General features: G+C 32.7%; 4 protein-coding genes across 4 annotated transcripts; 2 read left to right on the forward strand and 2 right to left on the reverse strand.

The window, feature by feature from the left end:
• Positions 1 to 1277: 1277 nt before the first annotated feature.
• TRIADDRAFT_64163 (expressed hypothetical protein) lies at positions 1278 to 3075 on the reverse strand (the record flags this gene model as incomplete). The annotated part of the gene is made up of 5 exons (XM_002115137.1): positions 1278 to 1416; positions 1675 to 1793; positions 1933 to 2063; positions 2631 to 2884; positions 3060 to 3075. The coding sequence occupies 5 exons, from the start codon at positions 3073 to 3075 to the stop codon at positions 1283 to 1285; spliced, it is 654 nt and encodes a 217-aa protein (XP_002115173.1). The 3' UTR covers positions 1278 to 1282.
• Positions 3076 to 5579: 2504 nt separating this feature from the next.
• On the forward strand, positions 5580 to 7034 carry TRIADDRAFT_13161 (uncharacterized protein; the record flags this gene model as incomplete). Its single annotated transcript, XM_002114965.1, has 5 exons — positions 5580 to 5700; positions 5779 to 5820; positions 5957 to 6189; positions 6394 to 6624; positions 6774 to 7034. Coding segments are annotated over 5 exons (888 nt in total), but the record flags the coding sequence as incomplete, so codon positions are not given.
• Positions 7035 to 8880: 1846 nt separating this feature from the next.
• On the reverse strand, positions 8881 to 9792 carry TRIADDRAFT_28719 (uncharacterized protein; the record flags this gene model as incomplete). The annotated part of the gene is made up of 1 exon (XM_002115138.1): positions 8881 to 9792. The coding sequence occupies one exon, from the start codon at positions 9790 to 9792 to the stop codon at positions 8881 to 8883; it is 912 nt and encodes a 303-aa protein (XP_002115174.1).
• Positions 9793 to 10881: 1089 nt separating this feature from the next.
• On the forward strand, positions 10882 to 12623 carry TRIADDRAFT_28889 (uncharacterized protein; the record flags this gene model as incomplete). Its single annotated transcript, XM_002114966.1, has 5 exons — positions 10882 to 11203; positions 11584 to 11782; positions 11857 to 11980; positions 12085 to 12225; positions 12354 to 12623. 5 exons carry the CDS (start codon positions 10882 to 10884, stop codon positions 12621 to 12623), a joined length of 1056 nt encoding a protein of 351 aa, XP_002115002.1.
• Positions 12624 to 14284: the final 1661 nt, after the last annotated feature.

The raw sequence follows: 14284 nt of genomic DNA on the forward strand, positions 1-14284 counted from the left end.
TTCATACCGTTTCCTTAGCTTGCCTTATCAATTGCAAAGGAGTTTTTTTATGCAGAAATTGAAGTAGAAACATTATCTTAATGTTATGAAATGTACAAAAAATATCTTTGATTGAAATATTCAATCTGCTCGCGAAGCACGAATTATATAAGGTTTTTGTTTGTTGCCCTATTAACCTCTTATTATAACTGGAATGCAATATTATATTAATATATATGTAAAGTCTACGAGTATCCAATATTTAAAATCGCACATAGCAGTAAGCATATTAAATTTGAAACAGTTGTAATTTATCTTGTGTTTAACATCACGATAGTACGATTTGGATTTCTCTCATTCATTATAATGAATAATAAAAGCCGCCATTTACTACTTTTATTATAATCGTTCTACATAAGACAAACGGTATTAAATGAAGCGATAATGGTTACTATGAAATCTATTTATAATATCGTTATCAATAAAAAGGTAAGTTCACTAAGATTATTTACAATTCGTATTATAAGCTAAATTCTACGATAATGAAGGATCCTGTTTTGCACATGAATGAAGGAGATCAATGTTTTACCAAAGTCTCCGTTGAACTGCAAGCTCAACGGTACAAAAGCGCAGGATTTAAAATTTTATCAAGCGGCATCTAGCGATTAATCTAAACTTTATTCTTTTCCGCACTATGATATCCGTGCGCTTACGTGATTTCTTATTAATGATATATTAACGGATCAATGTGTTTACGCAAATCTGAAGGAGTTTTGTTATCTGGATAAGTAATTATTGAATTAATTAATGTGATTTATATATCTAATGAGATCATAAATGCATTACGTCTTTTGAGCATTACGGTTGACTATTACGGCTATATTGCAAATTTGATACAAAAAAGGGCATATTATTATGAAATTAATTATCGGTAATTATTCGAATCGTAATTCTTTTGACGATGTGAATTTAAATTTACCATTCTGCAAACCTTTCAGTAATTGCGACCCTCTATACATGTAAGAAATATTGCATAATGTCGAAGTCAAATGGAAGATTTTTATTACTAACATTATTCTTTACAAAAATGAATTTATAAATGGTTGAGGACGACAATATAAATCTAATTCTCATTTATTCTACTTACAAAGCATAAAATTTTATGCCATGCAAGAATTGTCTCTATCATTTCATTATACTTAATTACTATACTAATTTATTACATGTCTTTTAGTCATTCGAGATATCTTCGTATAGCAGGGAATAGAAAAGAAAAATAATTGATATCAAACTAAGATAGAGATTACAATTCTAAGCGAGGAAACTTTGTCTTCAGTAAAGGGTCTATAACTTTTTTCCATTGCTTAACTGTCCAATTTGATTGACCGATCACTCTGATACCGTTTATAAAAAAACTCGGTGTTCCTGTTACGCCACCTGTAGTGTATCAACAATAATAATAATGTATTATTGTAAGTTGAATCCACACTATCTACAGTTTACTATATAAAAAGAACTTATAGGATGTGTATGTCAGTGATATGTATCCATGGGCATATCAAAATTTACATCAGCTTTGGGCAGTGAGCATGATTATTATGTATAGGTAGATGTAAGAAAGTTTTTAACTAAACTATGTCGTTTTGACAACTAATTGTATAATTGTATTTTATGGTATATGCTAGTTATACTTACGTTCCCAAGCCAGTTTGCTACTCAGCCTTGTGGTATGATCAATGCCACTATTTTGCAAGGCATTTGCGAATTTCATAGCACTTATTCCGGCAGCTTTATGAGCTAATTTTGCGTAGGCCCTAGTGTATAAGAAGTCCAAATTAGTAATACATTTAATAATATGGCTACAATAGAGCATACCCATTAAAGTTCATAACTATATTTTTATATGTTGTTGATCAGCATAATATAATTCTGTAGAGGAAATAAATAGCTTACTGTATAACTTGTAGCCCTGACATTTTCAAAGTTGGTTTGTTATAAAATTCAGACTGGTTTTTAAACACAGCATCCATGTAGTTAAACAAATCATGTACTGATACATTCGCTGCGACAAGTGCGCGAACACCCTATTGAAATAGAATTAGTTTACGACATTTTAATAGTGGCTAAATATCATTGTATTTTACGTTGAGAATACGATAAATTTGTATAAGTTAATTGTTACTCGAGAATTCATTTTTTAAATTCGATATGTAATTAAATATACTGTATATAGTAAGGAATTGTATAAAATATTTTGTTTGGAAGTTTTTGTTAATATAAAATTAGCGTGTAAGATGACTTCCGGTACTTGAGTCAATTAATGTTCATTTTTCTATTTTCAACGCTAATAGAATATTTATGCACTGTATCACTTAATTATAATTGTAGTAATAACTTAATTTAATTAATTGTATGCCAATTTAAATCGGATATTACTTTCCATTATAAAAGGAGTTTAAATCACATAAATTTATTAAATGCTGCTTTGAAACTGTTTCATAATCTGCAGTGCTGTGGTGTACAATAACAACACGGACAAATAACTTGATTCGATAATCTAGTCTTACGTGTTCTTATATATCACTAATTTATTTTAGAGTTTAAAGCGATTTATTCTGTCATCATTGAAAGTTAACGGGAATGTAGTTTACCATAGCTGCGTAATAGGCTTGTCTATGATAAACTAGGGGATTAATGTGAAATGTCATGCGTAATTTATTTGGGCCATAGCTGTCTGCCAGTTTTTTAAGTATAGGCCAGGCGGTTTTACAATCTGGACAAGCAAGATCGATAAAAGCTTCCATATGGATAGGAGCTTCCGGACTCCCATTATGATAAACATATCCATCTGGTCGAGGCAAAATTGGTGCCTGACTGTAGATTACTGGAATGAGTGCAAAGAGAACTATAATATTTGCAGTTGGTTTCATTTTAAAGCCGATTGTAATACCAAAAACCCAAAAGATATCTTTTCGCTTTCACAATGTGCAGTAAAGTGCAGTACGGCAATGATGACGGTGCTGATATTTTACACTTTACAGTACAATACATACTTTTGTACTGCTTTACCGTACGCTTACCTAGGCATGCAGGCATTATTGACTCATCACTTCGATAGTCTAAACAAAATACACTACATTATAGAGTACAAGTTGTTGTGAAACAGGCACGAGATCAGTGGATACAAAATACTGTGCCACGGACTGCTAGACATTAGACAATAGACAAAATCTTAGTTTGTAGTACTGTTATATTATTAATAATAATATCATAATTATCATAGATTATGTTTTGTATAGTGTTGGCTAGTATGACTCCATTAAATAGTTTGCGGCTGAGTGAAGTGGTCATCGTAGTTTGAAATGATTTCTATAAACAGATTTCTACGTACACTGTGACTGTACTACGGTAGACTCTGTTGCAACTTGCAGGAGGAGTACGATATAAAGGTCTCTAGTGTACACTATACAGTATACTGTACAGTACAGTATATCAGTGCCGACATAAATTTAACAAATAGTTTTTTCTATCCTGTAAAAAAGGACACTGCCGTAAGTTAATTTACTCGCAAGCAACAATTGTATCGTGGTTCCAGTTAAGCTCACAGTGCTTCCTAATTATTAATTAATTAATGGATGAATTAGGTAAGAAAACTTTTAAACTTACTGTACGATTACAATTGTTGCTGTCTTCGTTATTTCTCTAAATTTTGTTAATAATTCATATACGAAATCAAAGTGGTAGCGTTTGATTACTCGTTGCTAAACTACTATCGCATAGTTTTCCCGCAGGTTATTGTAAATTTTAGTTTTGTCGATGGGATATCAATATTTGTATTACTGTTTAGGCTTATAATTCAGCGCTGATATTCTTCAATACTGCCAATCGTAGGCTACTAGAAGGAGATGATCCATAGGACAAAAACTTTCGTAATTTTTATCTTTCTGTATTAGCTCATAAAGTTTACGGTACGCATCAGAAGTTGGGCAATGTAGGTTTACGCGCACAGCACGATTAGACTGTTTATTTGAACATTGTTCATTCAATTTTAATTTGATTTGATATCTCAATACTATTTGGTCTGCGATCGATCGAATGGCTTGATAACATAATTATCGTTGTAATTGTAATATGATATAATTTCATGATTTCTTTTTTTATCTCTATTACGCATGTAGTTTGTGATGTCAACAGAGTGAAGTACGAAACATACAATATACTTGTACTGTACTAGTACGTGTGTTATCATAATGATTGCAATTAAATCTTTTTAGAACTCCTACAAAAACCTAATACATGTACTTAACGATACTTTACAGCATAACAGCTTTGTAAGACTCTAATGTATCGTATCGTACTTACTTTATATGTTATTAAATACAGTACACTTCAAAAATTCTTAATCGATCTTAATCTGACAAGCAATAGCTAGCCTGTACTGTAAGGTATAGTACAGGCTAGCTATTGCTTGTACCATCTTACTTAAACCGAACCATGAACAGGAGTATCTACAAACCCAATAATTACTAATAATCATGATAATAATGTGATAATGATTAGTCGTGAAAATCTGCTCATACTCGCGTATTGCTGTATCTTTCATTACAAATAATGTGCACCCGTAGGCCGTAGCCTGCTTTATGAATAATACAGACAACTCATTAAAACTGAACAAGTACGCGTACATATAATAATATCATTAAGTTAATAACACCCACTCACATCATTACGTTAACGATTGCAAATAATAGATTCACTATTGGCTGAGTTGCAAGCAGCTAAACCGATAACCTCAAATAAGAATGAAAATCAAGATGATCTTCGTAATGAGCCCAATATAGAATATCCGCCGCCGAAATCATATCAATTAGTGCAATCCTATCAAGAGCACCAAAGAGAATCTTCATCAGTAAACAAGGAAGTTACCGCTGATAATAGTGAGCAATGAAGACATTTCTAATGTCTTTGTTTTTCTGTAATAATAGATCTGAATCTTTTAAACATGATCAAACACCTTATTAAATTTATATGCATTATACAGGAACAGTAACAATGCTAGGCTATTGCTACGTTTACCTAATTTATTGTAACACCTTATTATACAGTTAAACAACAAATTGATGTTAACAAGAATGCAGATACATCGGAATTAGACAAGTTATTACAGGAATTAGAACATGGAAATAAATCAGGCCTACAACAAGACTTAAGTGAGTTGATAAAAGCTATGTTGTAACATTTCTGATAGTATCTTTATAGGGTTGATCTGCCAATTATCAACACGTATATCTGTATTTAGCAAACTTAGGAGCTTGATCTTAAACCTTATTGAGTCAATGATCATCCTTGTTTTCACTAGAAAATGGAAATGAAGTGCGAGATAAAGTTCATAAACCGCCGAAAACTGCATTATTGAATAAAAACTTGATAAGCAATGATTTAACTAAATCAGAAGTAAATAAAATAATCGATTACTTCTTATTTTCTTAAATTCATTGCATCAAATATTGTATTGATCTAATGGACAGAAATTTTTGAATGTTTTATAGAACTGACTTGCTAAAGCTTGATCTATTTTTTAGGATAAACATGATAACAATAGTCTAACATCAGCAACAAAAGAGCTTGACGATTTAATGGAGTCCTTAACAACGATGAAGACAAGGAGCATACGAAATTCAAAATCTGCTAGCGCTCAAAAAGATCAACAAGATATACCGAGTAAAATCGCTAATGATAATAAAAACTTAAGCAAACACATAGACGTCGACCGTGAAGAGGATAATGCAAAAAAGTTAGATTCACTGATGGGCGGGCTGCAATCGGATTTAAATAAGCAAGGTATTGATTTACCATATTATACATACAGTTTAAACATATAATAATTGTGACGATAACTAGATTATATCGATACTATCAAAGTTTTTAAATAGTAGGCTTTGTTAATTTTCTAATGCAATTACTTAATCTTGAATAGGGATTAATGTTGAATCAAAAGGCATGTGTGCAGGGTGCCATAGGATGATTGTTGGTCAAATTTTAACTGCTTTAGATCAATCATGGCATCCCCAGCACTTTACTTGCGCGGAGTGTGGATCTTCTCTAGCTAGTAAGACATTTTACGAATGGGAATCGAAACCTTATTGTGAAAAAGATTATTTTGATCTATTTGCACCAAAGTGCGCTGGTTGCAATGAATCTATAACCACGGTAAATGATCTTATTGCCATAGACAAGATTTTTTGTAATATTTTTACATTGAGGTTGGATAAATCTCAATTTGACATTTTAATTGTGCTTGCTGAAAGTGCATATATGCTATATATGCATTACTTCCTAAAGGAACTAATTCATTTGATAGTTGCTTTGCTCTAAATGGGTATAAACTAACTTATCTTAAACTTACTGTTTTAGGAGTGCTTGACAGCAATGGATCAGAAGTGGCATCCGGAGCATTTTATATGTACCATTTGTAAAAAGCCCTTAGTTGATGAAAAATTTCATGTTGTTGATGATAAGCCTTATTGTTCCAATTGCTTTAATGAATTACATGCTCCAAATTGTAATGCATGTAATAAAAAAATTACTGAAGAATTTGTCTCGGCCCTGAATTGCCAATGGCACCCAGAGTGTTTCGTGTGCATGGTAAGAAAATCGTTACTTTCTTATTATATAAATAAATAAATATAGTAATTAGCGCTGTAATACTATTTATATCACGATTTATATTTCACCTTCTTTAGCAATATCTTCGGTGAAAATTTTGCTCTGATGTTATATATATTTATTTGCAGGAATGCAAGAAACCGTTCATTGATGGAGTGTTTATGAATTATGAAGGCTTACCGTATTGCAAATTGCATTATTACACTAAAATTGGTTCCATTTGTTGCCACTGTGAAGAGCCAATTGCTGGCCGATGTATAATTGTAGCAAAGAGAAAGTATCATCCTGAACATTTTCTTTGTTCATTTTGTCAAAAACAGCTCAGCAAAGGCACATTTAAAGAACGCAGCGATAAGCCGTATTGTGTGCCATGTTATGCCAAATTATTTGGATAATTCGTTCAGTATCATGTTGCCATTTGATTCCACACTGGCGGTCACGGTCTACTACCTAACCTCTTGTTTATGCTATATCAATTCCAATGAATTTCACGAAAGTATCCGAGATCTTACAAAAATTGATTTGGGTTATGATTAAATATTGCAATTTCTCTTATTTATATTATACAATATACTCATATGCGCGTAATTTAAATTCAATGAAAAATAATTTTGTGTATAATTGTGCTCATACAAAAATTTCTACGTCAAGATTTATAGATACATTGACAGAAGTATTCTTTAATTCCTAATAATTAATTACGATACATTGGCAGAAGTATTCTTTGATTCTAATAATTAATTACGCACTTTAATAAGTAAAGTTTAAGAGTGGTTGTACTCCGTTATTGAAGGTACAACCACTATTTTTGCAAAGAAGAATAATCCAGATAAAAATTTTATATTGGAGATATAATAATAATTCAGATAGATGATTTTGAATACAAATTTTTAAAATACTTAAATATTTTAATGTAGTCCTGTGTAAAGCCGAAAATTAGAGCCAGTAAATTTTTATAAATACCTCTATAATCAATTTCGTTAATTCAAGTAAATATTATGGACTAGCGCGAAGATTATAATTTCATGGAAATCTCGATCTTACTTGATGCTGATGGCATGTTATTCAACTTTAAATATGCACATTGAACACCTTTATGTTTAACTGTTTATCCGTACTGATTAATGAATTTCTGTTTTCATCAATAATGGAGTGATGGGCTGGAGATTGCGACAATAATTACTAATTGTTTATTATCTATTTTTGAAACATAATACAGTACTCTCATTTCTCATTGCGAATTCGCAATGAGAACTTGAGAAGTAGTAATACGCGCTAAGCTAAGGATGGCATCAATTAATTATTATTAATTACACCGTATAACCGTATGATCTATGAATATCGTATACCACTGCTTCACTTTACAGTTAACAGCTTTTGCTATAACATATTTATTACCGTATTTACAGGTGCTTGTCAAGAAAAGTTGGTAAAGAAGATATATAAATTTACAGCTTTAATTTACAAAATTGACTTTTGTATAAGTCCTTTTATGATACAATAAATAACATTAGTATGAAAACTTTGGAATGATAAAAAACTGATCTACAATGCCGGGAATACACTCGTAAGGCATATTACTGTCATTCCCAAAGCAAGTATAACACTTTAACAAGTCATTTTCTTACTTTCGGTGCTATAGTTCTAATTGTCCAAGTATGACATAAAAAGTCATTTAAAGTTGGTATACTATTAGGCAATTAAGAATTGCTGTTAACTCAGTAATACATAATTGCTAATAGCATAGCATCTCTTAATTCCTTGGTTACTAGATAATTATTACAATAATATTTTCATGCAATGATTAAAATCAAATATTTTACATTAATCCTTAATTCTAGTCACGCAGCTGAATTTACTGCAGCAAAGATGTGTTATACTCATAGTTCTTAAAGACGATTACTGTATTTTCTATCAATTTACGTATACACGTATATGATTAATAAAACGTGAAACTTCTTATGCGAATATTCACACTACGAACATCTTGCTCAATGAATCATAACAGTTTCTAACTCAACGAGGAATCATTGTGCGCATCCATCTAGAGTTATTACAGTAGCACGTTAGCGTTAGTGCAAGCGGTAGTATGACCTGATGTGCATACTGCATACGTAAAGGAAGAATTATTACTTGTATAAAACGGACGGAGCTGTTTAGACTTAGAGTGAGTAGGTAACTAGTACCTAACTAGGAGCGATATTCAATAGCAAAATATGTTTCCCACGAATATAATTAAGTGTACAGATCAAAATCAATTCTCTTCGATGTGTAGTAAAGAGAATCTTCTGTCTCGGCCCTACGAGCAAAAACCCCATCTGGAAAATAACCTTGATTTGTCCAATCAAGCATTTGTGCGCTACTGTATGGTCCAAAGACCTCTGCATCTTCTTCATCTTTCCATTTATAGAACCAATTAACCGTGTCATTGTTTTCATCTTTCGATTTTTCGCTTAGTAAGCTAATTTGATGATTGATATATTCTAAGTTTTCATGATAGATGTTTGTCCTGTCATTGTGAAGCAAGAGATCTGTTATTTCAGTTATGCGTTCGCACTTTTTTCGATTGTCCTCTTCCTTTTCAGTATTTGCAGTACCTGCAATATCTGCAGGCTGAAATCTTTCTTTCTTTAACTTCCATTTTTGACTAGCTGAGCTACCCTTGTTTCCGCCGAAACGACGAATAGCTCGTATCGGAGTTTCTTTAGGTAGCAAGAAAGCAGCCAATTCCTTTAGAGCATTCAAGATACCGTCAGGTGGAAGCTTGTCTACTTTTTCACTTTGAGCACTATCTTCCTGCTCGATTTTATTTGATTGATTTTTAATTTTGTTCCAGTCGACAGCTTGCAACCAGTTATCACTCACATCATCATCCTTGTTTGCAAAATAGTTACCTTCAGCGTCAAAATAGCCTTCCTCTAATTCTTCCTTCAAATTAAAAGGTGTAATTTTCATTCCGTCATCCGTATACGTTTCTGTTTCGTCTTCTTGTCCTTCAATATCGTCTTCATTTAGTTTATCAACTTGCTTTCGATCATCTTCCTCATCGCTGTCCAGTGAATGCTTACTTTTGAAACGTTTAACGTCATCGCTAGCTAATGCTTGCAAATTTTCTTCATCAAATCGAACTCCCTTGCGCTTCGACATATTGCACTCTTCAATCGTCTACAGGTACTGCTGCTGTACCGTTGCAATAACGAATTCATCGATTTGAACCAGCTTAACATAAAAAAAGAAAGCGCAATACCGTACAGTACTGATTCAATGCGTGCTGAAGTCTACTACAGTAGTGCAACAGTAGAGGTAACCAGTGCTCTATACAATCCTCTTATTGATTGATTAGTTCTACTACTAGTCTACAGTACGTACAGTACAGACGGACACTAGTAGACTCTACAGTACAGTACTGTACTGTACAGTACTGTACAGTACTGTACATTGCACACTTCAAGATTCGTACTGTACTGTACAGTACTGTAATAAATGCAACTTGAGGTAACCAGTGTTCCATACAATCCTCCTTATTGATGGATTAGTTCTACTAGTCTACAGTACGTACAGTACAGACGGACACCAGTAGACTCTACAGTACATTGCACACTTCAAGATTCGTACTGTACAGTACGTAATAAATGCAACTTGAGGTAACCAGTGCTCCATACACAATCCTCTTATTGATTGATTAGTTCTACTAGTCTACAGTACGTGTACAGTACTACAGTACATTGCACACTTCAAGATTCGTACTGTAATAAATGCAACTTGCTACTTTTTTGACCCGCTGCCGTAGTTCATTCATATCAATTGCACATACGGTATGTATCTCTAAAAAGCTGTGGTTATTTCCTTACTTATAAATTATGTTAAATTAATGTTGTTATTGCTAAATGACTGCTGCATCTCTTTGATTACTGTAGTACAGTATAATACGTTCTGCATAATACGTACACGTATTGTAATAATATAATACATTAAGACGTAAACTAATTTACATTTATATTATGTAAATTTATCGTTTAGTTTGATCCTGTACATGTCTATCAGGCGTTCAGCTCTGTATTCGTAACGAAGTAGCCTTCATCTTTTGTGCCTATTTTTAGCCATTATTTAAGACCTGAAGCTTGTGATGCTGTTATGACCAAATGTGGATATTTGAATACATTCTTGTCACTCAGAAAGTCACTTTACCGAGTCAGTTCTTATCGTCAGTTATCCAATTTTGCAGGAGCGTACGGTATGGAGTTGCAAGAAGTAGTAGTTAAACTGGAAAGGTTTGGTCCAAATTCTTTAGCTGAGAAATGGGATAATGTTGGATTGCTTGTTGAGCCAAGTAAACCTCATTTAGTGAGAAAATTAATGATTACAAATGATTTAACCGAAGCTGTCTTAAAAGAATCTATTGCCGAAAAAGCAGATATGATCTTATCGTATCATCCGCCTATATTTGCTCCGTTAAAGAAGTTGACCAACTCTTCTGTGAAAGAGAGGATATTAGTTAGTGCAATTGAAAACAGGATTGCTGTTTATTCTCCTCATACGATATATGATTCATTAAAAGGTATGTACCTTGTAAAATATGTATACGTACGGTAACCGACCTGGATTGAACGGTGTACTCGCAAGCTTATGTCTAGCGACTAGTAAGGGAACTTGGGTAGTCCCCGATATAACTTACAGTAATTGCGAAATACTTATTCTTAGACGATAAATACTAAAATTTCTGAACTATTATACATGAAGAGCCTTAATTTAAAATGAGGGCATATTACTGTATAGTGTATACTTGCAGATATTTGTGCAGACTTTAGGTCTAAAATTGGCTCGACTTAAAACAACAACTTTGTTAGCTTGTTTAAATGTACTACGGGTGATAATCTTAGGAACTGACCTAATTATATAAGCCACATCGTTACAATTAAAAGGTTTATCTTTGATTAGGCGGGGTTACGGACTGGTTAGCATCGTGCCTAGGGGAATATACTACACAACCAGTCATTCCTTTCTTTGACGAGAGTGCCAGTGGATATTACAAGCTAGAAATGTATATTAGCAAAGATAAGCAACACAATTGGTCAGAAGTACTAAATAATTACAATAAAGAAAACTCAGTTCAGGACATAATTGTATCTGATCTTGTGTGAGTGTAGATTTTCTGTTCATCAAATGATACAGCACTCCTAAACATCTTTTAATTTTACTTTAATTACTTAGAGATCCTAAAGGTTGCGTTAAATATGGAATTACGTGTTCCAGATCTGGGATGTTTCAGATTCTAGATTCGTACCATGAAATGTTTGATAGAAATGATAACCTACAAATTACTAAGCTTTCTAGTGTAAGTTAATCTTCTGATTTCGTACAATTAATACAATTCATGTTTTAAGGTCTACTTATTTAATTATTACTTACAATGTGTTACCGTATACTGCTGTTGTTTAGAAACCAATTCTAGGTACTGGATCTGGACGTATTTGTCGTTTGGTAGAGCCTGTATCTTTACAAATATTGATAGCTCAAGTAAAGAAGCATTTGAACTTATCATCATTGAGGCTTGCTGCAGATTTTTATAAACCTTTAAGCGTAATGGAAATCTCGGTATTTTAAGAAAAGTCGTTTCTTATTAATACGGTAACTAGAAGGACAGAATACTTTATTTAAATATTAAAATTGCGCTTATTTGTTAGGAAAGACAAGAGCATATCGCAAAGAAGTTAATCCGAACGGTAGCCGTGGTTGCTGGAGCAGGTGGTTCCTTGCTAAAAGGTGTAAAAGCTGATCTTTATCTAACGGGAGAGATGTCTCATCATGATGTTTTAGCTGCTGTCGCAAGTGGGACGTGTGTCTTGCTATGTGACCACACTAATACTGAACGTGGTTACCTCTTTAATAAGTTAAAATTGGACTTAGGATCACTACTAGATAATAGAATCGAAATTATTACTTCTAAAGTCGATGGAGACCCTTTGGCCGTGATATAAGGAAACGATTTTAACTGCATGTCTACCGTTTTATTTTAAATCCGACAATAATTATATGCTGGAGATCATTATCCCTAACGTGCAAATCGAGTCATTTATTGAAAACTACGGTAATAACAGTCAATATTCGCATTTATAACAACGATGCACCTATTCCGATTTCATTTGCTTTGATTCAACGTCTTCGATATATTTTTCAACAAGGAAGAAAGAACATGAAAATTGATAAACTCAGTATGACAATGACAAATGTTTTGGCTAATCTTTCTACTTAGTGTTCATTATTAATTTGTTTGGTTCCGATAATAGTAAATTAGCCCACGTATACATTTTAGCATTACTGACTTGAGTACTACTAGTGGCAGATTGTTTCATTTCAAAGTTTTAGGATATTTTAATATGCAAGCTACCTGTAGTTGCAAATTCGTGTAGAGTTTGAATATCGGATGCTTGCATTCTAATAAAGCGTGTAATGCGCTTCAATCATTGTACTGAGGTACTCAATAAAGTATATACTACACTGACAGTTTCTGCTACTAACATAACTATTCACTCCAGCAACTATGCCTGTTCAGTGCTCAGGGACACTTCCGTCTGCATAATACTATAGCAAGTAATAGTAATGTAACAGGTAGGCTTTGCGAACCTTATGCAACATGGTACATCTTAAAGTTAGACATTTGTTACAGTTTTTCACCTGTTGCCTGTCCATCTCAGTCTATCAATTACGAATGAGTTTCTTTTTATTATTAGTTAGTTAAGTGATAAACTGACATAATATTTATTTTGTTAGTACAGTAGTTATACAATGATATCTAATTACTGTTCTAATTAATATATGAGCTCAGAACTTCTTGTTACATAAATATTATGTAACATAATGCAACACGTTACTTTAGTACTGTACAGTACTGTATTAACAGATGTAAATGCAAATATACACTGTACTGTACAGTAGCCCTAACCATTTTGCATAAATTACTTTGAACACTTCGTTTAAGCTGTCCTACCGTTACATTAGACGCGAGATGGACGATTTCTTGATTTTTTTTAGATATGTCAATACATGTGCACAGTGCTCAGTACTCAGTGACCTTATTTTGTTGTACATGATCTCGAAAATCCTTGCACATAAAGCGTATCCAATATTATTTGTAAGTACAGATATATAAACATCTCCATAATTTAAAACCAAGTATTTTTCTTGTATTTAGGATATACGTATATCATACACGTTGAAGCTAGCAAAACGCTATTCTTAAAATTTTTGACCATGATCAGTACATTAATCAAGTATAATAGAACATCAAATTTTATTATCATTTTTCACGTTTCTTCCGTTGCCTGTTTAAGGTTGTTATTTACATATATTCTTTTCAAAAAAATTTTTTAATTCTCTACTACATCACTCTTGCCACTTGGCTTGTATAAATTCAAATTAATACGATTCATAATTTCTGGGATCCATATAAATAGATTACCGTAGTACCTTGATAACGATACGGGTGCTTACGGCACATGATTGACCTTTACTCACAATATCTGCACTCTGCAATCACGTAGATGATACAGGGACTTCATTTGTTAATTTCTTTAGTGAAAGAAATGATGCAATTCTTAAATCTTAACGGGCAAATAATCTTGTTATATAAACGAATTAC

This window comes from Trichoplax adhaerens, genomic scaffold (assembly GCF_000150275.1).
Source record: "Trichoplax adhaerens TRIADscaffold_9 genomic scaffold, whole genome shotgun sequence".
In the NCBI taxonomy this organism is placed as follows: domain Eukaryota; kingdom Metazoa; phylum Placozoa; class Uniplacotomia; order Trichoplacea; family Trichoplacidae; genus Trichoplax; species Trichoplax adhaerens.